Source organism: Perissodus microlepis, chromosome 3, assembly GCF_051167445.1.
Source record: "Perissodus microlepis isolate ML-2025 ecotype Zambia chromosome 3, ASM5116744v1, whole genome shotgun sequence".
In the NCBI taxonomy this organism is placed as follows: Eukaryota; Metazoa; Chordata; class Actinopteri; order Cichliformes; family Cichlidae; genus Perissodus; species Perissodus microlepis.
Window position 1 is genome coordinate 33602133 of NC_140463.1, and position 25109 is coordinate 33627241.

The 25109-nt window shown below is 44.2% G+C and overlaps 1 protein-coding gene across 4 annotated transcripts; it reads left to right on the plus strand.

Moving 5' to 3' along the window:
* Window positions 1-1750: 1750 nt before the first annotated feature.
* Window positions 1751-23449, plus strand: per1b (period circadian clock 1b). Of its 4 annotated transcripts, none has more exons than XM_084924123.1 (20): window positions 1751-1939; window positions 11064-11980; window positions 12934-13187; window positions 13305-13426; window positions 14031-14232; window positions 14318-14512; window positions 15174-15252; window positions 15473-15579; window positions 16129-16282; window positions 16555-16825; window positions 17504-17612; window positions 17807-17966; window positions 18047-18147; window positions 18278-18424; window positions 18941-19324; window positions 19800-20599; window positions 20691-20877; window positions 21197-21410; window positions 21628-21778; window positions 21877-23449. In XM_084924123.1, exons 2-20 carry the CDS (start codon window positions 11568-11570, stop codon window positions 22150-22152), a joined length of 4326 nt encoding a protein of 1441 aa, XP_084780249.1. In that variant the 5' UTR covers window positions 1751-1939; window positions 11064-11567; the 3' UTR covers window positions 22153-23449. The 4 variants fall into 4 exon arrangements, with proteins under 4 accessions (XP_084780249.1, XP_084780250.1, XP_084780248.1 ...); XM_084924124.1 differs by lacking the exon at window positions 1751-1939 and adding an exon at window positions 5583-6638; XM_084924122.1 differs by lacking the exons at window positions 1751-1939; window positions 11064-11980 and having other exon boundaries at window positions 11981-13187.
* The last annotated feature ends 1660 nt before the right edge of the window (window positions 23450-25109 follow it).

Here is a 25109-nt window from a genome sequence, read left to right on the forward strand (position 1 = left end):
CAACGCTGTCGGCCACAGTCTGGGAAATATAAAAACATTATAAATAAAACCTCAGTGGAATCAAATAAATATGTTGCTGATATGTAACATACAGAAGAGCACTCGTGAATGCATATTTAATATAGGTATACGGTATACGGCACGCCGTTCTGCTGCTCTCTCCAACTGCACAGCTCCTCTGACGTTCCCAGCAAATGAGCTCACACAGGACATGTGCATGTTTCTTTCCACCAGAGGCAGCCAGGCAGAGAGGCCAACTAAACCAGTGACTGAGGAAGAAAAGTGGAGCATTTCGACAGCAGGATTGTGTGGGGGTTGTTGATCTGTGCAATGCACAAAGGTGTAACTTGTATTAAAATACATTCTTTCAGTTGTATTAAAGATCCATTAGATACATTTTCCATAAGAAGATGGGATAAATATGATGTTAAAGCCTTAATACACTGTTTGTTGCTTGTTTACTAATAATCTGAGTGACACCACTAGATGAAGGGCTCTGTCTGATTTTTTGTAAATACTGTGTAAATGATAGCTTTTTGTTTTGCGATTGCATGGGGAGGGAGTGGTCACTGGTCAGCAGCAGGCTGTTCTGGTGACATGTAAAGTCTCACTTACACGCTGTATCGTGTGTTTTCCTTTGAATTCGTCTCTGATTTATGGGAGCTGCACACGGACCTGTGCCCTACATCTGCGCTGTTTACAGACACCGACACACCATCCCGCAGCCTCGTGCCGCTGGAGAGGACATACGGAGCGAATGACGTCATCGTGCATGGAGCACGTTGAAGTGTACATGTCTGGGCCTTGCCGCAGCCGTAAATACGAAACAAAAGCGCACCATGAAAGGCGATTCGCGTTTCCCAGCGTTGGGTGCAAATAACTTGGGCAGTTAAGCTTTTATTACAGCTTTTCTATATTTGCACAGGTAGAATTGTTGCTCAGCTCGGGCAGTCAGTGGTTCATAACTCATTTGCCAAGTCATTTGAATATTCGCCTGCAATCTGACAAAACAAACAACAAAGCTGAATCTTTTTTTTTTTTTTAGTTTTGTGGCGACACTTTCATAAATAAATATTTTATTAGATGCTCCACTATAGCCTGGACTTTGTTTGATCTGCTGGTCAAAGTTCATTATGACTTAAATATAGATATGATGTTATTGATTGATACGGGATAAAAGTAACTTGGGTTGTCTGTTTCCAGGATTAAGCGGTATTGACGGTAGGGCTGAACTCTTCACAGAAAAACCTACGGATAAAAAGTAGTTGTAAATAAGTAACTTTCATAGTATAACAAAAAATATATCTAAATATAATAATAATATAAAACTATTACTACACAGATGCCTACAGATGATGAGGAATAATTTCTGTTGGCAGCAGCAGTGAATTTAATAAACAATTACAAAAAATCACAAACATATATTTCTGGAACTATACAAAATTACTTATTAAAAACAGGTAATCTCTTAACCAGCTGCGTGTTGAAACTATAATTGCGCTGCTACGGCATCCATTACGGCCAACTGCACCAACTGTGGGCAGGGGCTACGCCCTCTCATGTTCCAATGTGTTTTTTGAAAAGAACTCAGGACCAGTCACTCTGCAACGTGACCGCCAGGCCCCGTGCCGCTAACCACGCCCCTCATAACCAATCATATCGAGCCGAGGCGGGCTTTGGGCGGAGAAACCGTCACCTGTTGTCCAATCACAACGGCTAGTTCAATATTAGTTACCAGACCATGTACTTGCACGTGTGTCCCTGCGTGTAAACTACAGTTGGGGGAAGAATAAAAAAAATGTCTGGACATTCAGTACAGACCGCTAAGCGAAGGCTGTCGTTGCTACCTGGATTTATGCCGTCTCGTTCAAGAATTTTGAGTTCCCCACCGTGGGATTTTGAAGCACTTGCGTTATTGTTATTTTGAAGCATATTTAAGGTAAGCTGGCGCCTTTGGCACTTTGTTTTACAAGTCTGTGAAGCTTTGTAGCTAGCATATGAGCTGTTTTTGTGATTACTGAGCATCAGTGTACAAATTGGAGAGATTAATACATTTAACTGCCTCACATTATAGCTACTGTACATAACTTAATATCAACTACAGTCTGTTCATCTCACAGATCATACGCGAGCTTTTTTCTTTTAACCTCCTCGGCTAACTTGATGTGAACTGATGACTTCGCAGTGTAAATGTATTTAGAAGAAGAGGCCAACACTTTGAACTAATGTAACACAGCAGTAATCTACATCTACTACATCCCACCCAGTTTCCAAGACCTATTTTTCGTGAACTGTGTGAACCTGGCTCCTTTGGTTTGTGCGTGGTGGACTTGCATACACGAATATTGCACCGTGTGCTAAAAGGGGAGGAAATTTGCCCCCATGTGTTTACGATATGCTTGCTAGCGATGGGGCATTAATTGTTTTTCAGATATATTGTGACTGATCATCAGTTTAATCATACGTAGCTTCATTAACTACCCATATTTTCATGATTCCCAAAGTAATCCCCCTCCTTTTTTTATTACTTTAAGGGAGGGGTTTGTGACGTGCGGTGGTCGTCTGGCAGACATGTTAGTTATGTTAAGCATTACGTTTGGACTCTGATTGAGGTACTAAAGAAACATAGCAAATGTTTACTCTGTGTTTTAGCCAGACTAGTGTAAACTGCACGTCCAGCTAAAAGGGATTCTTAGAGGCCTCTCTCCTAATGTACACATACTGTTCTTGGTGCTGGCAGATTTTACTGAAAGCCAAACAGTTTTTACAGCTCTGCTCTCATTTGATGTAGGACTATTTGACTTGTGCATTCACTGTAGACAATTGCATGCCACTGCTCCTGTGACTGAACAGTGGCGATCCACTCATGCCTGTGAATTGTATTTTGTCGCCCCCAGAGGCTGCATAACTTTATCATTGCATCATAATAATATAAGAAACCATCACACGGCGTTGGTGTTTTCACTCAACCAGTTTCAGTTGGCACCTGTGCCAAAATCTTGTGACATTTGTGATGGTGTCCTGTCCCAGGCTTGTAATCCCCTCTGAGTGGCAGTTTTACAGTAAATCTTCCATAAACAGTGTGGCGCACACCAGATCGTTGTTACCACACCGCAGAGGCTTGAGGGTTAAACATAAGCCTGCACAAATGCAAGCCTGCAGCTTCTTTGCACTCTTACCCTCCTGAGTGACTGAGAGTGCAAAAAAGCTGCACAGAATCTACTCTGAGCTGCTCCCTTATTCACAAGGGGTTGCCATAGTGGGTAGATTTTTACATGGAATGCCCTTTATGACACAACCCTAAAAGGATTGGTGTCTCTTTCCAGGATCAAACCAGGAATCTTTTGCTTTTTAGGCAAATGTGTAAACTACTTATTATTCCAGAAGAAACTGTAGAGAAAGAAGACTCCAATATCAATGTCTTTCACCCAATAAGTGACTTATCAGAAAGTCTGAGAGCGGACCATGGATGGGCAGGAAACAATGACTCTCCTAGCTCATAAAGAAAAGTCAAACTTGATTTCTGGCAGCAGCGAGCTGTGCTAATGTTGCATGAGGTTGATAGAGGCAGAGAGACATGCAGTGGCAGCAGGGGTAATTTTCTTTGTGCTGCAATCATTTGATCACATATATGTGGGGTAATGACTCAACTCATGAGACAAGTAAACAATCTTTAGTTTCCCTCGCAGTGATACATCAAAGCACGAATGACTAATTTACCAGCGGTTTAGTCAGCAGAAGCAGAGCACCACGTTCTTCCCGTTATGACTTCACAAAAAATAAAAATGTTTGAGATGAATCTTTAGTTCGATGTAAGTTATTTCTTTATTTGAACTATATACTTTTAAAATGGTCACGTATGTTTGGAAAGACAAAGAGGGTTTGGATATGAGCAGATAGAGGGAGTGTGTCTGTCTTAGTTTTGGATAAGAGAAGAAAAAACAAAAAACATCAAGGTTACCAGACTGACCGCAAACTGCTGGGAAATATCTCAGGTTTTCTTTTTAAATGTCTCTGTTTCTGATTTGGTTTTGAGGTTTTACACTAAAAGCTGCCATTGCCTCGGAGGGTTTTTTCACTCTTGTATTACATGTTCATTGTTAAAGTTTCCAGCTGAACTTGTTACAGAGGATGTTCACAACAGACACGTGGACAAGTCTGTGGATGTAGTGTTTTTTACCTGCTTCTTACAGGCTTTTATTTTACCCTCTTCAGGAGCTTATGTGCTGAGGTTTGTTGGCAGGCGATCCAGAGTGTGTGCAGTCATGCATATATTCATGCAACCGGTGCTGTTATTAAATGATCAAGTTGCCACATGTTGATGTCTGAATGTAGTAATTTACACCAGACACTTGATTTTTTTAATGTTAGCCAGTGACACTAATGAAAAGCATTTTTATTTTGGGGATTTAAGTGGACCTATTATGCTTTTCCTTATTTTCTGTCACATATGGGTTGTTACAATGGAGGATGCTCATATTAAACATGGCCAGAATTTAAATAATGATGTTGATGGATGTGGATGTAATCGCTGTGAGCCAAAAGCTTGGGCTTCAGCCCATACTTAACACATGGATTGAGTCTGTTTTCTATTTTTGTTTTTTTTACTCTTTGCTCTGTGTGATGTCAGACAGAGGGGATATCCTTTATATGGTCCTGTGTTGGAGTATGACAACCCCACCACCTGCTGTTAAAATCTTATGTTTTCCAGCAGGAAGAAAGTTCAGAGAATGAACTGAGGGACTGGATCAAGGCCAGGAATATGAGTGAGAATTATTTTGAGCTGTGTATCATGCAAAAAAGACAATAATAGAGTCCAAGAATAAAAAAAAAAAAAAAAAAAAATCAATAGCATAATAATACCTTAAGGATCACGTTACTGCATAGAAACACTGGGAACCTGCAGTAACACCATCAGCAAGAAGGATTTAAGGCAGGCTGGATTTGTTTCTGGAAAACCTCAAGACTCTCTTTTTGGGTTGTTATAAAATTTATTTTCAAAAGCGTCTTAGCTCATAAATAGAAATATTCCCAGCTGAATCCAGGCCACTGCATGGAAGATTTACTGAAATCCATGAACAAGTGTTTGGCAATCAATTTTGTTAGATAAGGGGCCCAGATTTGATGTTAAGGCTGCAAAACTTAGACTTATGACATTTTCTTTGTCTTTTTATATACATTTTTGTGAAAGTTTTCTTGGAAAGGGTAATGGAGTCATAAAAAAGTACATGTTGATTCTGTGCAGTACTGCTCTATTATTTTGCAGTATTTGATTCCAACTAGTCCCATTCCATGTTTTTACTGTCATGACCCCCATACACAGTTTGACTTATTTGTTGGTCTAAGCAGAGATATCTCAGATCATACTTTGTGCCATTGTGCCATGAATCAACCCACTGGCTACTTCCTGTGTACACCAGTGTGCAAGGAAAGTGTGCATAATTGGTTAATGTGATGGCTTTGGCCATTATTGCCCATCAGCTCTTCTGAAAACAGTGTTTTAAAATGAAAACCTATTCATGCAGATGCAGTTTGAGAAAGTTCATGGCTGGCTGTTGTTGTGTTTTTTTTTTTTTTTTTTTTATTTGGTTGGCACATATTATATTAGAGGCAAACATACTAGTAGTACAGGTGTGGTCCGGCATAAGAAGAACACGAGCCTTCTTTGTGGTTGGGTAGTACTAGCCAAAACAACGAGTGCTAATTGAGCTTCCTGCCATTTGTTGACAATAGACTGACAGTATCTTGGAGAATGATGAAGCTTGCAATGTAAGCAAGACCCAGTGAGAAAGTAGCCAGATGTTGTGCGTGTAATGCCAAGATGAAAAAGAAAATAAGCAGAAGGAAAATCAAACTAGTTTACAGAATATTTATCAGGCTTTATTTCCATTTGTTCAGCTGTTGCTGAACCACTTTATTGCACATTTATAACCTTCCAACTAGGTTATTGCAACATAGGTTTGCACAGCTTGAATTTTAAAGTCCCCTGCAGGCTTTGCAGTTTGGAAATGCAGTCCGAATATACCTTTCAATTATAGGCTTAACCTGAAAGGTTTTTTATTTTTTATTATTTGATGTTGTCGCTGTTGTTTAAATCAGCTAATGGTGAAATACTTTTATTAAATAAACATACTTCAAGAGGTACAGCAAATGTAAATAAACATAATGAAAGCCCATATTTCTGTATTATTAGTGTAATGAAGTTATTATATTATAATGCGATCGTGTGGCAGTGATGTGAAGGGGTGTGCCCGTCTCTCTCGTGTTTCCCCATGCCTCACAGATGTACACCATGTACGTTTATTACTGTCGCTCATAACCGCTGGTCTAGAATCAGCTCGCGCGTCTGCTCGCAGCGCTGCATATTTAAATAGGCAAACCTCTGTGGGCGGAGCTGAGACCAGTGTCTGGCAGGCCGTCTGGGAGCCCGGACTCCCTACGCTGCAGCCCAGCCTCTGAGTAGCGCGCTCTGCGATTGGTCGAGCGAGCTGACCAATCAGCGGCCGGCAAGACCTGCGGAAAACACCGCCGTGTACACGTGCCGCATGTACACAGAAAAGCCAAGAGAAGCGGGGATGCTGAGCCAGCGCTGTCACACTGCACTGTACTGAGATGTGGAGCAGTGGGCGCTCATGCCGGTGAGGAGAAAATGAACTAACACACTTGTTTAACGCGCTCGCTGGGTTTGCAGTGATGGAGCTGTTAGCTTGAGCCCAGAGGAGTAGTTCACACATGTCCGTGCACGGAGCGTCGCCACACCTTCCTGCAGCCTCCATCTGTGCTTTACAGCAGGGAAGTATTTCATGTTACTGCCAGCTTGCGTCAGGTGGCTGTTGTTTGGTAGATGCGCTGGTCTGTGTCTTCTGATATTGTCCCAGTGCATAGCTTGGAGTGTCATATAGTTTGGTTAATATACAGCATCAGAGGTTCTCATGCACGTTAGAGCTGCTGGCTTAATTTGAGGAGTTTTATAGAGTCTTTAGGATATGAATTTTCTCTCCATAGTCTACTGTTGGAAAACAGTAATGCAGTTACAAGAACAAGTGCTGATATTTTTTTTTTTGTTTAGTTAAAATGACAGAAAATTGTAAACATTTTCTAAGAAGCTGACAGTTTCAGATTGTTAGTTTGGTGCAGGCAGGCATCCAAATGAGCAAATATTCACATTTGAGGAGGAGCAAGCATTGAGCTGTGTGCATTTCTTTTCCCTTAAATCCGGCTTGTTGTAGATAATTATTGTTTCAGTTTGAACTTCAACCTGCACCATACCCTACCTGCAGTGCACTTCATGAATGCAACAAAGAAGCCTCCTCTGGTGTTCAGTTTCAGGCTCAACACATTGTTGTCAACTGTTTGCTTTTACAGCCCCAGGTGTTAAACATTTGCAGGTTTCATTAGAGATGTGATTGGATGTTTTAGGCAGCTCATCTTGTTCAGATGGCCAAAGTGTGAGATTGTTGTGCTGATGCTTCAAATAAGAATTTGGACAGCACCTGATGCTTTTATTTCTTTATTCATTCTCCATATGAATAAATAAATCTTTGTCATAAAAGCTACAGACAGGTTTATGGTTTGTTTGACATGTCAGTGTGTCTTTAGTGTTAAGCCTTACAGTTACAGTGTTTGAATCAGATCACTTGCTTCATTACCATCACAGTGAACAGATTTATGGCCAACTGTTGGAGCAGAGCCCAGCCAGTGTCAAGTGGAGAAGTGCTGTTTTACTGGCAGGAAAGCTGCAACGCTCCTTTCATTGGCTGATCTATATTTGTCACCATAGTGAGCGTGTGGTGTATTTATCCCGTGCAGACATGAGTTCTTTGCATTTTTGTTTACAGTTTATCATTAGCAGTTATTTTCTGCCCGAGCACTTTGCCTGAAGGATTATGAACACAGCCATGCTGTCTGTTAGAAGGTGACATCTCAGAAGTATTTTTGTTGGTCCAAACATCAAAGGTGATCAATGTGCAGTGATTTAAGACAGAGAAAAGCAACTGAGAAATTCAAATTAGGGTGTGTCTGACATTTTTTTCCTACTTTCTCTTCAGCATGTGTCCTGTTCAGAGCAGTCCCAGTAGGATTAATGCTGTACTTTAAGGTCTGGTTATGTAACGCTGTGTGAATGAAGATAAATGCAAACTGTTGAATACCAACACTTCTGCATTTCCAGATCCTGGACATTCTTGTGTCTTTTTATCTGTCATGCCACTTGACAGGTACAAGGTCAGGACGTGCTAGTTCACCTAAATTGGATGGGAAATTACGCAGAAACAAGTGCTGCTGTGATTATTATCACACTTTTCGAGCTTTACCTGTCATTCAAAGCGATTGTTCATCTGATATAATGTGGTGACAGCCGGTCTTCACACTAGGTGTGCACCAGTATATCAGCCGAACATTGTTACTGGCCTGTCAGCAAATGCAGCTTTTGATTCATAAAAATCTGGGACGACGTAGTTTCTGCTTTGCGCTGTGGTTAACTAATATGTTTACATATAAAAATAAAGCAGATTTTTTTAAAAAAAAAAGAAGAAGAAGTTTTATCTACAGTATTGTAGTATATCTGCATATCATTTGCATTTGACAGAAATCTAAATTAAATGAATCTCATCCCAGCTCCTATGACCCGGCTCTGGATGTCTTAGAGACTCGGGTCTCACAGGGGTAGGCGAGTGATTTTTGCCTCTCTGTCACGCAGACAGAGACAGAATGATTCATTTAACCTTTCTGCTAAATGTGTACAACACGGGGCAGTCATGAGCAGCGCAAATCAGATACAGAAAATAAGAAGAAACCGAAGACATGTTTTTTTCCAAGTAACGTGTTAGTCCTGTAGTCAGCACGCCTTGTTACATATTCTTTCCCACAGCACGACAGACATATCTTGCATAATCAGAGCTTGGTCCTGCAGCGTGTATTTCCTGTGAATAATTCGAAAAAGGTGGGCGGCATACTGGCTCAGTGGTTTTTGCAGCGTTAGCTAGTGGTCATGGGTTCAAAAGCGATCTAGCATTGCGGTGTGGAGTTTGCATGTTATTCTCGTGTCTGCGTGGGTTTTTGCTTTCCTCCCACAGTCCAAAGCCATGCATGCGCCCCAATCCTGACTCTCTATCAGCCTGTGTTTTTACTCGCCATCTGATTGGCTGCGGAAACAGAGCTGAGGTTTAAAGCTGAGCTTTAAAGAGTCCAGCGAGTGGACTGGGATGGTGCAGGCAGGTACTGTAATAGCCTGAGCACTAGAGGTGGGAATCACCATACATCCCACGATACGATATTATCACAATACTTAACGCACGATACGATATTATTGCAATTTTTTTTAAAATATTTTGCGATATTCAGATTCTGTACATAAAGGTAAACTTTATCAATATTCATTTTATCTAATATCAAAGTCTCACACTCAGTCTTTCTCTCATTTCAGTCAGTTTTATTGTTGACAAACTGAACGGTTTGTATTACAGTCTAGTCCAACTTAACTGAATGCAACCATCTGGTACAATTATAGCTATTCTGAACTATGCAATTTGTGAAAACTATGCAGCCCCTTCAGCAACTGAAGAATTTGAAAGTAAATTAAAATAAAATATAATTTTACATTAAATAAAAAAGTTTTAAACTTAATTAAAATAAAACATGTCTTAAATTAAAATAAGTAAACTGTCATGTTTATTGCTGCCAAAAAACAAGTTAAACACATTTGGACAGTGAAGGAATGTCAGGATTCTTGCTCAGAAAAAGGATCAACATGCTCTGAAGTCAGTTTTTTGTAACAAAATATCGATTTCTGCTGTCCCTGTATCGATACATTATTAGCAAACAAAATATCATGATACTACACAGTATCGATTTTTTCCCCCCACCCCTACTGAGCACAGTTCTTCACCACCACCTTTGCGTGCGTCTCTGCCATCACCCGTGGAAGCATGCATGAATGCCAGCCTGCCTCACACCCACTCACTCCCTGCTTGCATATTTCTTCATCATAATTGGTCCCTTCCCTCCGCCCAGTCTGGCCATAGCACATACAGATTGTCATGTGCAAGTGTGCATCATCCATCTGACCAAACATAATGCTGATTAGCATTTCATGCCCAGAAAGGAGGGAGCTTAGGCGCAGCACATGAATTTGTTAATCTCCTCTCCCCAACCACTGTTTGTTGCGTTTTAAGTTATTTATGAGTTACCCTCGTCACAGGCCCTCCTCACTTGTTATCGCCTCCTGTCCCCTCAGCTGTAAAGGGCCGTTGCGTCAGCACAGGTATATCTGAGCATATTTAAAGCCGTCCTGAACAAATGCAGCATCAGAGCATCACTGCACACCTGTCGGAGGCAGGTAAAGAGGGTTGTGGGGCAGCCAGGTGTATAAAGTTGAGAGGATTGGCGACTGAATACGAGGCTGTGTCGTCTCCTAGTTGCGTCTGCAGGTCTTAAAGGATTAAGGGGTATCACCTCTGCTCAAGGAATGAATAGCACTAGACTCTCACTTGCGTAGGTGGGCCGTATATATACTTGGAGTTACCTTTCCCGATTATTCTTAGCGCTCTCTGATGTGAGCTTTGTTCTCTCCTCCCAGCCAATGTTTGTTTTGACTGTCCCAGGGGTAAAAAGAGACTGAGCTTTGACGAGCGACCAGTGTCCTATGTCACACTTTGGCACCAGCACAAGTTCACCTGATCTATATTCAGATCTATGCGTACGCACTTGCAACATACAAATAGAAACAGGAGATTACTGTTATTCCGTGGGCAGGATGAGGAGATTGTTTTTGTTTCCCAGATAATCTGAGTAAAAGGAGAACAGCTGGGCCCTAAACAAGAGCACACTCTTATATCGTGACACACAGCCCGCATCGCTCGGCAGGGAGAATATTTCACGCCGTATTTGATTCGTCTTCTGAGGTTGACATGATGATAAACTGATGATAAGCTTTTTAAAGCCGCAGTCCTGGAGAGATGCTTGAGAGAGACCATGACAACCAAATGTTTTATAATCCTAATATTGCTGTCCTTTCTCCCCCTCTCCCTCTCTCTGTCCATCTCGCTCTTATTCTTTCATTTCAGGTGGCCTTTAGCGCCTAGAGCACCACATCTCTAAAGAAGCAAGAAAACCAGACACTGAGTGAAAGGAATGTTTTTTGCTCTCACCGAGAGCTGTTTTTCTCACTCTCCCTCACAATCTCTCATCCCATCTGTTGGAGCATTTATGCCAAGGCTGTTTCATAACCACAAATTCATGTCTTGTCTGCAGCGCTTTGAGTGACACTTTTTTTTCCCGAGATAATTACTGTTCTGTTTGTTTAGAAAGGCAGCTTTGTAGCAGCCTGCACCTTTTTTTTTCTTCCTGAAAATTCTCAAAGAGGGGTCTACAGCGCCCCCCCCACACACACACAAAAAAACCAAACCAAACAATGATATGGTCTCTGTTTGATTTGTTAAACTAACAGCCAACAACTATGATTCACATGTGCATACATAGTAGTCCCACTTAAAGCAAAGTTCAATTTTTTTTGTTTCGCCTTGGCTGATCCCCTCAATCAAGCTGTACCAGCCTCATCCTACTCTAGTATGAGTTATGACAACTCTAAATCAATGCCTAGCAGCAGCAATCGGGGGCGATTGGCAGGGGCCAACGGGAAAGACCCGGAAGCGGATTCACAGGGGTTAAATGTGCACGAAATCTGCAGCAGTGGTCAGCTTGGTGCCAGTGTCACCCACAAGGACCAGGGGAGCGGAGAGGGAGGAGGTTCATCCCCCAGCGACGGATCTCGGTCTGGAGGTTCGTCCAGAGATCAGAGGTGTCCGACTTCAGACGATATGGATGGAATCTCAAGCGGAAACGACTCCGGGGAGAGGGAGAGCGAGGGCGGGATGGAGAGGGAGAGCAGGTCTCACGGACATCAGTCCGCACGCAGCTCCCACAGCTCGTCAAATGGCAAGGACTCTGGCATGATACTGGAGACTACAGAGAGCAACAAGAGGTAAGAGAAGTCACCCACAGCTCATTTTTTGTGTGTGTGTGTGTGTGTTCAGGGTGAAATCAGTATGATCTTAGTCAGATTACAATGAATGAAATGAGTGGCTGCACCAAGGCCAGGCCTAAAGAGTCTAAGAGTAAAAGCTGGAAATGAGTAGAGAAGGATTAAGATGGTAGATAGCTGGATGCTTTCATTATAAGACAGATGTCAGCATTAGTAATGCTGATGATTACTACTCTGGTTTAACTGAGCGTGTACGGTGGCTGGCGAGGACCAACTTTGTGTGGCATGCAGAACGGATGTTTCAGCTTTTATTGCACCTGTTTTCAATGTAAGTGCTTTAAAATCAGAAATGTAATTGTATTATTCATGTTTGCCATAAAAGTGCCACAACATTAAAACTGCCTGCCTAATATTGCTCAGGTGCCCCTTTCGAATAATGGCATGGACACAGGACCCCCGAGGGTGTCCTGTGGCGTCGGCTTGTGGCAGAGTGTGGGTTGCAGAGTCGAGCCTCGGAGGATCGAGCTTGTTCCGGGGCATCCCACTGTTGCCTTATTGGACTGCTGTCTGGGGAGTTTGGAGGCTGGGTGCACACTTTGGGCTCTTTGTTACGGTAGTCGAACTGGCTGTGAGCAGTTTTTGCGGTGTTGCAGGGCGCATTGTCCTGCCGGGAGAGGCGGCTGCCGTTGGGAGTGTCGTTGCCATGGGGGGGTGCGCCCTGGAATAGGTGAAGTTGTCGAGAAACTTCTCTGCTTATACCCATTTTCATCTGAAAAGCTTCTTCTAGCTGTCAGAGTGGACACCAGTAGCCGAAACTGCCTATTTAAAATAGTTTCTTTACATTTTTTTTTATTTATTGACACTTATGTCTGCCTGGTCAGCAGCAGCAGTGTTCACACACTCGCCGCTCACTCTCTGAATAATCATTGTCTGAAACTGTCCTCCTTACCCAGCTCCAACTCCCAGAGCCTGTCACCTCCCAGCGGGTCCCTGGTCTACAGCCTGCCGTCGTCCAGCTCGGAGCACGATCCCCCCTCCACCTCCGGATGCAGCAGTGACCAGTCAGCCAGGGTCCAGACGCAGAAGGAGCTCATGAAGGCCATCAAAGAGCTCAAGCTCCGACTGCCAGCTGAGCGCAAGGCCAAGGGCCACTTCAGCACTCTAAATGCACTCAAATACGCTCTGCAGTGTGTCAAACAAGTCCGAGGTGAGGGTCTTTTTTTTTTTTTTCTTTTCTAAGAAGGTGGCTGTTCTTATGTGGGAGGCAAAACACAGATGATGAATTTTAGGCCCATCTTAACTGAGAAATGTTTAATGTTTCCAGCTAACAAGGAGTACTATCACCAGTGGAGTGTGGAGGAGTGTCACGGCTGCAGTCTGGACTTGTCCACCTTCACGATTGAGGAGCTGGATAATATCACCTCAGAGTACACCCTCAAAAACACTGTGAGTTTAAATACGTATCCACTTCTTCCTGCATCTTAAAACTACTCTTAAAGGCTTTTAAAGGAGTGGGGCTAGTACACTATTACTGTTGTTAATGAGCCATGGGCATTATTGTTTTATGACTTTCGGTACCTCAGAGTTTAACATGTAACTCAGAGGAAAGGAGGGTTGCCTCCTGGTTACTGTCAGAGCATTTGATAAATCCACGCTATCCAGAAACTGAAGAAGCATCTGAATGTCCTTCAAGGCACACTACTGATTTTAAACTGAGATTTAGAGGTTCAGTCGACCCTCAATGAAACTACTACACAGGCGGTTTGGGGTACTGGGGCAGATGTTTAGATTTGTGCTGATGTTTGAGGACAACCAGTACATACAGGCATGAAATTTCACAGGATTAGTAGCCGAGAGCTAAATGAATTTGAAGATGGGTGTGGCCTTCAGTGGTCCCTATTTGATCTTTTTACACAGCTTTGTGCTTGTGTTCAAAAATATCCATTTTCACAGTTTTTTCCTTTCAGAAACAGGAATTGAAATGCGCCCCAATGAAAGATCCCAGATTGTTGGAGAAGATGGCTCATTAAATTCCTTCTGTTTTCTCCAGGACACATTCTCCATGGCAGTATCATTCTTGTCAGGAAAGGTTGTGTACATATCGCCCCAGGGCTCATCCTTGCTGCGTTGTAAGCCTGAGTGTCTCCAAGGAACCATGTTCTCTGACCTTTTGGCTCCGCAAGATGTCAGCACCTTCTACAGCAGCACGGCACCCTGCCGCCTGCCCCCATGGGCCTCCTGCATCGGCTCTGGTGAGCATACGCTGACTGAAAGCGAGAACAAGTTTAGCTATGTTTCCTTATGTTTCCTGTGCTGACTGACTTCGGTCTCCTCCAGCGTCTCCTCCAGTTGACTGCACCCAGGAGAAGTCCATGTTCTGTCGGCTCAGTGCTGACCGGCCGCAGGGCGGCGAGATGCGCTACTACCCATTTCGCCTCACGCCCTACCAGCTCACCATCAGAGACTCGGATGCTGCTGAGCCACAGCCCTGCTGCCTGCTGATCGCAGAGAGGGTCCACTCTGGATATGAAGGTATTTGATACGATCCCCTGTTGTCTGTAATAAACAAGTGTTTGTGTATATATGAGTTAAAATTACACCATCATCAATTTGACACTGAGAGTCACACAAGCTAAAGAGATGTAACATAGCATTTTAATTATATCGACACTTTTTACACTGTTCTTTCCTTACTGTTTGGACTGATCATATGAGGTAATGTATGACTATGATTCTTGTAACCAGGCAGGCCCCACCTGTTTGAGTAGAATAGCAGAACACAGGGCAGCTTTTGGTATCGGAGTCGCTTCAGGTCTGACATGTGACAGGTTACTAGTTTGGTTTCAGAGCGCGTGTTTGTTTTGGTGAGACAGGATGAGTGGGCGGTGCGTTGGTGTTAACTCTGTGGCAGGATGTTTCAGTGGAAAACAAAGCAAGCGAGCCTAGGGTTATCAGAAAAGAGCGAGAGAGTCTAGTTTGTGTAGTTGCACTCTAACAGGTGCAAAGTCTGCTTCCACTATAGCTCTGGAGGAAATATAAATGAAAGAGACTGGAATACCATATTCCTTTGAATATGGATAATGTAGACAGTTAATACTGCATGACTGTCAGAACAGTGTCAGACACAGAAAGTCTGTTTCACCCTCCAAACATGCTCCTCATCTGTTCTGTTTGTGTCCTCTGTGCCCGTCAGCTCCTCGCATCCCACCCGACAAGAGGATCTTCACCACCAGTCACACTCCCAGCTGCCTCTTCCAGGAAGTTGATGAAAGGTCAGTTATCTTTGCTCTGACCCCATGCTTACTGCTGTGTCGCCTTCTGGTAATTGGTGTTTTAAGCTTAAGGCGTGCGATCGACTCATCGTTTCACTGTGGATTTGGAGACGGTTGTTAAAAATAAACAGCTATAATATGTTTTGCGATTTCACTTCTCTGAATGTTAAGGTGTGTATAAAATGCTAAATCTCAGTGTGGAAATGTGATGTGTTTGCAGGGCAGTGCCACTGTTGGGTTACCTCCCTCAGGACTTGGTCGGGACACCGATCCTGCTCTGCATCCACCCTGAGGACAGGCCCATTATGGTGGCTATACATGAGAAGAGTAAGCCTATTTAAGCCTTTCTTCAAAATGTAATCACGACCAAATTCACACAGGGCTAATGTAAAAAACACACTTTAGCTCGAATAACAGGCTTGTTAGCAGAAGACTAATTGGGAACCTGTGCAGTAGGAGAGAAACATGGACGTTAATCTGCTGATGTAACGACAGCTGCTGTTAAAATGTATAAAACCTAAGCAACCAGGTTCTCTGCGCACTGTGTGTGTCAGAGCTGCAGGTGGTGTGCACATAGACACACACAAAGGCAGCTACAGGGGACAGGGTGACGCCTACATTAATCCAGCAGAGGCAATAATGATCATTTATTATGTGATCTTTCTCTCTTCTTTTACTTCTGGAAAAAATAAGGGTCCTTATTTTGATGTTCTAGTTTTGTGGCTGTTGCCGCCTGTATCTGGGGATGTTTTTGGTAGGAGCTTATGTCACACAGAAGCGTAAGGGCTGAGTAAACCGTTCATGGCTTTCATATGTTTGATTTTGTTTTTTCACAACTCAGGAAACTCACATGTGTGCTTTGTCATCTCTCTTCAGTCTTTCAATTTGCTGGGCAGCCGTTCGACTACTCGCCCCTGCGGATGTGCGCCCGCAGCGGGGAGTACGTCACCATGGACACCAGCTGGTCTTCCTTTGTTAACCCCTGGAGTAGAAAGGTGGCGTTCATCGTGGGGCGGCACAAAGTCAGAACGTAAGCGTTTTCTGTCTCTCACTTCACCAAAAGATTTTTTTGTAACTGTTCAAACTTTGTGCATCGGTCATCTGTCCTTAAAGCTCATTAGACACACGTTTAATACTGCCTTTAGTGACTAAACAAGGATCTTCTTAAAAAGTGACACTTTAAGAAGACCTAAAAAAACCACAGATAAAGAGTTTGTTTCTATTATAAAACATGCAAAATAATGTGTCAGAGAAGAAGTTAAAATTTCGCCTTCCTCTGGTGCTAAATCTCCTTGTCTCCAGGAGCCCGCTGAATGAAGACGTGTTCACCGCGCCGCAGGACTGTGAGAATCGGGTCACCACGCCCGACATCGTCCACCTGAGCGAGCAGATCCACAGACTCCTGGTGCAGCCGGTGCACAGCAGCAGCTCTCAGGGCTACAGCTCTCTTGGGTCCAGCGGCTCACGGGGCTCCCACCGCTCCAACCAACAGCACCTCAGTGCCTCGGCCGCCTCGTCCAGCGACAGCAACAGTCCCGTTGTAGATGAGGCCGCAGGTGCATTCCACAAACCTGTGAGTCTGAGAAAGAAGTGCTTTTGTGTTGTTGTTTTTAGTTATATAACCACAGTACAACCAGTTTTGCAATCAGTTGAGTTTAATCCTCTGATTGCAAAGAGGCACATCATAGACACACGAGAAGAGCCAGAGTATAAAATTCATTCATTCTAGCTTGTTACCTGATCCAGTCTGTCTGGCAGGTTTTTTTGGATAAAGGTTGCCTTGTGATTGAAAGTGGCTGCCGAGAGGTTGGTCACTGCAGCTGCTGAAACTTCAGTCGTCACCAGGCAACCACCAGTGTTTTGTTTCCTAGCTGCAAGGGGGTTGCTGTCCTTTTACTGTAGTGTGACTAAATGATAAAATATCTGGATTCAGACATTAGATGACTAAAGGGGCTGCATAGAGTATTGGACTAATAAGGATTCTTTTTAACTATGAATCATGTAAGGCTACTCAAACAAAAAAAGAAATCCATCTGAAAATGCGCACAACATGTCCCGCTTTGTGAAATGCTTTCTCGCAAGATTGTTTATCACCTTGTTTTTGATACAGCCGCATTTTCCTGGGTACTGTTGCATCACATTTAGACTGTAGTGTTACGCACGAACAACATGACAGGTTGGCAGAAGATTCAGTGCCGTGTCATTCTCTCGTTGGTTAGCTGTGATTTTTCTGGTCTTCGTTTTTCTCTAGATGACGTTTCAGCAGATTTGCAAAGACGTCCATATGGTGAAAACAAACGGGCAGCAGGTTTTCATCGAGTCTCGTAACCGCCCACTGCCGAGGAAAAACACCAGCACGGGTAAGAAGCTGGAGTTGTATTTGAACTCAGAATGTCCCTGTCACGGGAGAGTAAATAGTTTGGTTTTTTTTAATAGTTTTAGTATTCCAGGAAATAAAAAGGCATAAAAGAAAGTTTTTAATAATAACAATAATGTCCAAAAGCCTTCACAGAGGACGATTTTAATTTCTTGATCCTGTTTGTATCTGATCCAGACACTGCGGCCGTCAGAGCGATCAACAGCGATCCAGTCAGAAGTTTGATAGCAGACATGACAAACCCATCCAAAAGTTTGGTCCCTGCACCGCTTGTACCCAAGGAACCATCTACGAGCTACTCCTACCAGCAGATCAACTGTCTGGACAGCATCATTAGGTTTGTGCACAAACCTGAAGTCGTTTCTGTGTCGACATTTGCCCTTTGACCTCCCACTTACCCAGCGATTTCTCACACAGGTACTTGGAGAGCTGTAACATTCCCAATACAGTCAAAAGGAAGTGTGGTTCCTCCTCAGCATCTGATGACGACAAACAGGAGCCCAACGGCAACAGCAAAGGTATTTCACTATGATCTGGAATTGATTAAGTTGTTAGGCAGGTAATGATGCAGCTAACTAGGTAGAAGACAACAAACCTGGTTGATGTTGTGTCTGTGCGACTAAATTTCTGACCGTATTGTCTCTCCAGGTGGTTCAGTTAACCTCGTAGGTGAACCACCTCCTCTGCCTCCTCTGACCATGGCCACAAAGGCAGAAAGTGTAGCCTCAGTTACATCTCAGTGTAGCTTCAGCAGCACCATCGTCCATGTTGGAGACAAGAAGCCTCCCGAGTCAGGTGGGCCTCGTTAACACTCACGCTCTCCTTCCTGGAAGTTGCAGGATGAGTTCCTTGCACACCCTGAATGGAGTTCTTTTTTCTTTTTTTTTCATGTTTAACAGTGGCGTTCAAGTTGTGCTTTTTATGTGTTCGTTTTGCAATTAAACTCGCTTTTGTTGCAGGCATACTACCTGGAACATTTCTGGTTTGATGTGATGTGTTTCATTCTTCTCCTGTGCACACTGTTTTACATATTCTAATTGTTTTTTTTTTCCAGTGATTGTTAAACTCTAATGACACAGCAGCTCTAGCAAAGACAAGGCTTCCAGCTAACAAACTCGTGTTTATCTGCAGCTGTAGATTGTATAAGATATATACGTGTATGTATGTATACCTGAATCTTTTGGTCCTACCTGCCTAATGACAGCACTGAATTGTGTGTCAGTTAATTGCAAAAAGAGTGATCTTTATTTCTTCTTTATATCGTTACACCCTGCCTTCTTGTCCTCTTCTCCTCTTCTTCTCTTCTCACAGACATCGTCATGGAGGAAGCTCCTACAACTCCCACACCGGCTGCACAGACTCCTCTCGACACCACCCCGACTCCTCCCGCAAGCAGCTTAGAGCTTCCCGCTAACATCGCGCCTCCTCCATCTCCTCCTCCGCCACCTCCTCCTCTCCCTCAAGCCAGCCAGCCTGATAGGGACAGCTGGAGAAGTGGAAGTGTAGGAGGCGGAGCGGCGGGAGGTGGCGGTAGCAGGCTGGGTCTTACCAAGGAGGTGCTGTCCGCCCACACTCAGCAGGAGGAGCAGGCCTTCCTCGACCGCTTCAAGGACCTCAGCAAGCTGCGTGTTGTCGATCAGACGGTGTCTTCAACTGTGCGCTGCCACGCCGCAGCTGTCAACCCCCTGTCACGAGGTAGGAGCACACTGTCACCCCAACACACACAGTGTTATTAGGATTATATCATTATGCATCTGCCAGTCCACCAAATCACGCTTTAAGTGCTCACATAGTACCTAAAGGGCATAAAGGCTGTGGCATTTAATGCTTTTGCAGATGAGCTGATGTACAGAGAATTACCGGTTCCTAATAAATATTTCCATTAATAAATAAATACTGTACTGATTTGAAAACAAAAGTTATGATTTTCAGGCTCTCATCCTGTGCTTCAAGGATGCTGTTTTATAAGAACAGTAGCACTGAACAGTCTTAGAAATGGTTTTGTATTGAATAGCTGTTTTGCAAAGTGAAGAAGTATATTTTAACTTCATCTTTGGGAACCTGTATCACCTTCGATACACTAACGTCTGTGAAACTGTTGGTGTGAAAGCTTCAGAATATTTTATGTGAAGCACCAAACTGATTGTAGGGTGTCTTCTATCTTTTGCAGGGGTGCGTTGTTCCCGTGACTACCCAGCTGCAGGAGGTAGCAGTGGTCACAGACGCGGCCGTGGCGGTAAGAGACTCAAGCACCAGGAGTCTTCTGACCAGCACAGCTCTCTGGGCCTGAGCGGGGGTCGTCAGGACCCCAGAAGCAGCACTGTTCCCATGCCCCTCAACATGCCTCTCGGCCCTCCAACAACCTCATCCTCCTGGCCTTCTGTAGGCTCCCAGGCTAGCATGCCACCCGCTGCTTTTCCCCCTGGTATGCTTCCAATCTACCCCGTCTACCCACCTCTTACGCAGCCCTTACCCGTCCCAGATCCATCACGTTTCCCCCCCACCCAGATGGTTCCTCCCATGATGGCCTTCGTTCTGCCCAACTACATGTTCCCGCAGATGGGAGTGCCCATGTGTCAGCCAGGCTCCACCCCTGGACCATTTTACAATCCCAACTTCGGTTACCAAGGGGCCCCTGCAGCCGCTGTCCCCACAGCCGCTGTCCCCACTACTGTTTCCAACCCCATGCCCACACCAGGCACATGTGCCCTGTCTCGCAGCAGCACGCCACAGTCTTACACTCAGACGCCAGCTGATCGCGAAGGCGCGGAGTCACCCCTCTTCCAATCCCGATGCTCCTCCCCTCTCAACTTGCTTCAGCTGGAAGAGTCGCCGAGCAACCGGTTAGAGGTCGCCACGGCACTAGCAGCATCTCAGCAGGCATCGCCTTCGGTGCAGGGTGGGGCAGCCAGGGGGCAAAGTTCCACCAATCAGAGGAGCTCAGATGACACCTCCAAGGAAAATGAGAATGTAAGTGTTCAGGACAGGATGTCTGACCTAAAAATGTAGCAATTGCTCACAAAAGACTTAAAAAAATTAACATTAATGTTTTCCCCATTAGGGTGAAGCTAATGAGTCCAACAACGATGCCATGTCCACCTCCAGCGACCTGCTGGACTTGCTGCTCCAAGAAGACTCGCGCTCAGGCACCGGATCAGCTGCCTCTGGTTCAGGGTCTTCGGGAACAAGATCCTCGGGTTCAGGCTCCGGTTCCAACGGCTGCAGCTCCTCTGGCACCAGCGGCACCAGTCAGTAGATTTAAATCATTAGTGCCATTTAAAAAAAACATCTTGTTCTCGGCTGTTGATGAAATTCTTTTTAGTTTAATGGTTTCTATCAGGGACGCAGAGTTCTGGGGCACTCTGACATTTAATTTAGTTGATAGTGATATGACTGTTATTAGTAAAGTGAGATGATACCAGATGAAACAAATCAGATGAACTCTGAGTTAAAAAAATAAAATAAAAATGTTTTGATTGAGATTGTCTTTAATCAACACTGTGATGGTCTTTAATTCTCAAGTACAGACTGAAAACTCTTCTAAACTTTGTTTTTTTCCCCATCTAGTCAGCAGCCAGGGCAGCCACACCAGCAAGTACTTCGGCAGCATCGACTCGTCGGAGAATGACCATTCCCGCAAACAGCCAGCAGGGGGCAGCAGCAGCGCGGGAGGAGACGGTGGAGAGGAGCAGTTCATCAAGTGTGTGCTGCAGGACCCCATCTGGCTGCTGATGGCCAACACAGACGACAAGGTCATGATGACCTATCAGCTGCCTGTCAGGTACAGCACTGGGCAAAATGACATACACGACTTTGATTAAGTCATTCAGCTCTCAGATGACAAACTGGTTTAGAAAAAGTGAGGATTGTTTTGTTTCTCAAGACGTGAAGTATAAGTGGGACCAATCTAGTCATACTGTAGAGAAATACAAGCAGCTGTTAGTCCAGAAAGGCAGCAGCTTTTAATATTTGTCCACTTTATTTGTCTTCATCAACAGGGACTTGGAGACGGTTCTGCGAGAGGATCGTGAGTCCTTGAGGAACATGCAGAAACACCAGCCACGCTTCACAGAGGAGCAGAAGAGGGAGCTGAGCCAGGTCCATCCCTGGATCCGCACCGGACGCCTGCCGCGAGCCATCAACATCTCCGTGAGTACAACAGATCCACCCTGTACCATGTCAACGTGCGATGTACGATCTGTTTTGTGGCAGAAAATACAGGAAGTCGCTTCTCTCTGTGTTTTCAGAGCTGTACCGGCTGCAAGTCTCCCCCCGCTGTGCCCCCCGCCGCCCCATTCGACGTGGAGATCCACGACATGGAGCTGTGCAGCGTGCTCAAGGCCGAGGAGGAGAGCGCCGGCGAGGCGGTGAAAAGCCTCACAGAGGCGGCTCACCCTGAGGACGAAGAGGAGGAGGAAGGAGTTGAAGATAAAGGAACAGAAAAACAGGACAGCAGCCAAGACATGGCGGCAGAGGAGGAGGGAGCGAGGTCAGACACCGTGGAAGGAAAAAGTGAGACTTAGTCACTGGAGTCTGACGGGACTCACCTCGCAGGTGGCCCAAAGTGAAAAGCACTAGCGCCAATCATGAGCTTCATCATGAGACAATATGCGCCATCCAGCACTTCCTGTGCTCAAAGCATCATTACAGAGGCTGTAATCCAATGAGCTTGCGCTGGGATGCTGAGGTGCATACTGATGCAGACAACTGCCGTTTATTGTCGGACAGCAGGTCAGGCAGGACACGTTGATTCTTTGAGTCTGATTTCGATGTCAGCGGTCCAGGCACCCACTGTAACTGATAATTACATGCCTTGGACACCACCGGACACGCACACTCAGTTTTAGAGAGTGAATTAGTCCTGTTTTCTTTCTTTTTGTCTATTTTTTTTTTTTTTTTTTTTTTTTTTAAATTGTCCTTGTAATTCATGGTATATTTATTTAAGTTGTAAAATAATCAGAGGAGACTAAGGTTAATGTGTTGCAAAGAAAAAAGTGCGCCTTTACATAAAGATGGATGTGCTTCACTCGTGTTTTCATCTCTCCTGTTCAGAGTTCAGCCTGTGAAGAAAGAAGGGACTCTGACTTTTCCGAATGTTTCTGGGATCCTGTTCTGGTCTCAATCCTCACTTTTTCTTCTTCTTCTTTTCTTCTTTTGTATGAATTGTGACCCCAAATAATTAAACTACTTTCACCTGATAGAGAAAATGTACAGTGAGAACCAAGTAATTTTGTAAGCATTGTGTATATTTTTATAATTTGATGCACTGCAGATGGAGAACACACAAAAGAGGGTGTGTACTGTAAAAAAAACCAACAAAAAATGTGTTTAAAAAGCTGTTTGTTATACGATAGATCGCACTTTTTGGAAATGGAGACAGTGTTTGTGACTCGGCAGTCGAGTTGCTTTACTTGTGGACGAGCGTGGCAATCACCGGGAGTCTGACCCACACCTTTTAAAAGGCTTCTCATCTGCCAGGCATTAGTTTGAGCACGACAACAGTGAACAAACACTACAGACAGCGTTTTCCAAATTATCAACCCCCCTACGGAGCCTGCAGCGCTTCTGTGTTGCTCGTGGTGGTGAGAAGATTTGGAAAAAGGTGGATGTAACTCTTAAAAAGTCCTCCGAAGAGTTCGAAGAGTGTTTTACTATCTTCTCTATTCCACTCTGTCCCTTTTCTCTGTCTCTTCTCTGTGGCACTGTTCTGGTCATGTGATATCCTTTGCTTCATGGCGTCAGTGGTGTCTGCGACAGTTTAATATTTTTGAAGTTCTTTGTACAAAAAAAGACAATAAAATGACTTAAAATGGGTTTAAATGCGAAGTCAGATTTTTCTTCTTTTCCACCTCATGATTACATCTCTTTGCAGTCTATTTTTGTTGTCAGTTGGCGTGGATACACAGAAGCGTCCAGAACGAGCTGGAAGCAGGGAGCGGATCGGGGCAGCTGCTTTCTTGCCCGACCGCAGCCTCCTGCTGTTCTGCTGTGGTTTCTACCCAAAGTGGTCACCGCAGCTTAAAAAAGACAAAAGGCACGTCCTCGTTCAGACCGGCTCAAAGTGGTGAAGCTGACTTCAGCGCATATTATGATTATAACAATGGCAGCAATGATTGTAATGTGCGTGGGTCTGCTGGCAGACAGGCTGGTATTAATAACACAGCTGAAGATGCTCCATCTTTTATTATACAACAATAAAAATGAGTCTTACTGTTGTAATAGAACATTTTACTGTAGAGTTCGGCATAATTCATGTTTTTCATAATTGCTTTTACGAGCCCTGTATGATTTTTATTCTGGTTCCTGCAGTTTTTTAAGCTTTCCTGTGCTTACACTGGATCGTTTTGTGAGGCGAGGTTAATTCTGTGGAAAGAATTTAATCTTTTTAATGAACCGTCACCTAAATTGAGCTTGTGTGCCGATGAGCTTTAAAAACAGCAGTCAGGATCCACGCTGGCAGCTGTGAGATCGCAGCAGTACAGAAGTAAATGCTAAATTTGCATGCTAATGTGTGAGCCAAAAGAGGGACTACCATTATATTGAGATTTAAACACTGCAATACAAGTGCTGCTACAAGAAATTTTATTATGTGTGGGAAATGGAAACCAATTAATGATAACAAGAAGAAAAATCCACCAGTCCTGATAAGATTAAGCTAGCAAACAAGAGGACAGACAGAAGCTGCACCACAGTTTGGGCCATGATTAGAATTACCACTCACCCTGACCAAGTGATCACACTCAAACATCAATACACTCTACTGCATTAAAGTTACCCCAAGGGTGCACACTGGCTGCCATCACAAAATCCTGTAAAAGACACACCAAGAGAAAGCTACATTCTTCAAGCTCCTTCTTCTTATTCCTCTTTCAGCCGATCACCAACTATCTGCATGTCCTCCCTCCTTCACTACATCCATAAATCCTCTGTGGTCTGCCTCTTTTCCTCCTGCGTGGCACCTCCATCTTCAACATCCGCTTCACCCTGTCCTTTGCACTGTCTATTGCTTTGTATGGTTGACCTTATGTATTCAAACTCATCTACTTTTACTACATCTATTACTTGCATGTTCACCTTTCCACCTGTCTCCCTCTCATTCACACACATGTAATCTGTCTTGCTTCTCCAGTGCACACCTCCATCTCTCCAGGCTGTCCTCCACCTGCTTTCCACTCTCACTACAGATCACAGAGTCATCTGCAAACATCACGGTCCTTTGCTAGTCCGCATTTCACGAGCTTGTACAACCAACTTTTCATTTCTTTATCAGTCTCTCACATGGTTATGGAGGAATTTTGGGAATCCTTTACAGCCCATTGAGGTTTATTCACAGTTGTTTTAACGTCCCACCGCAGCATTTCGGTCGAGCTGAATTCTTGACTAAAAGTCCATCATGTAAACCTGATGGTTCCAGATGAAGATGGCGAACAAAAGCACGGCTTGTAGCCGGCAGCGCTGTGAAGTGGTCATTATACATGCT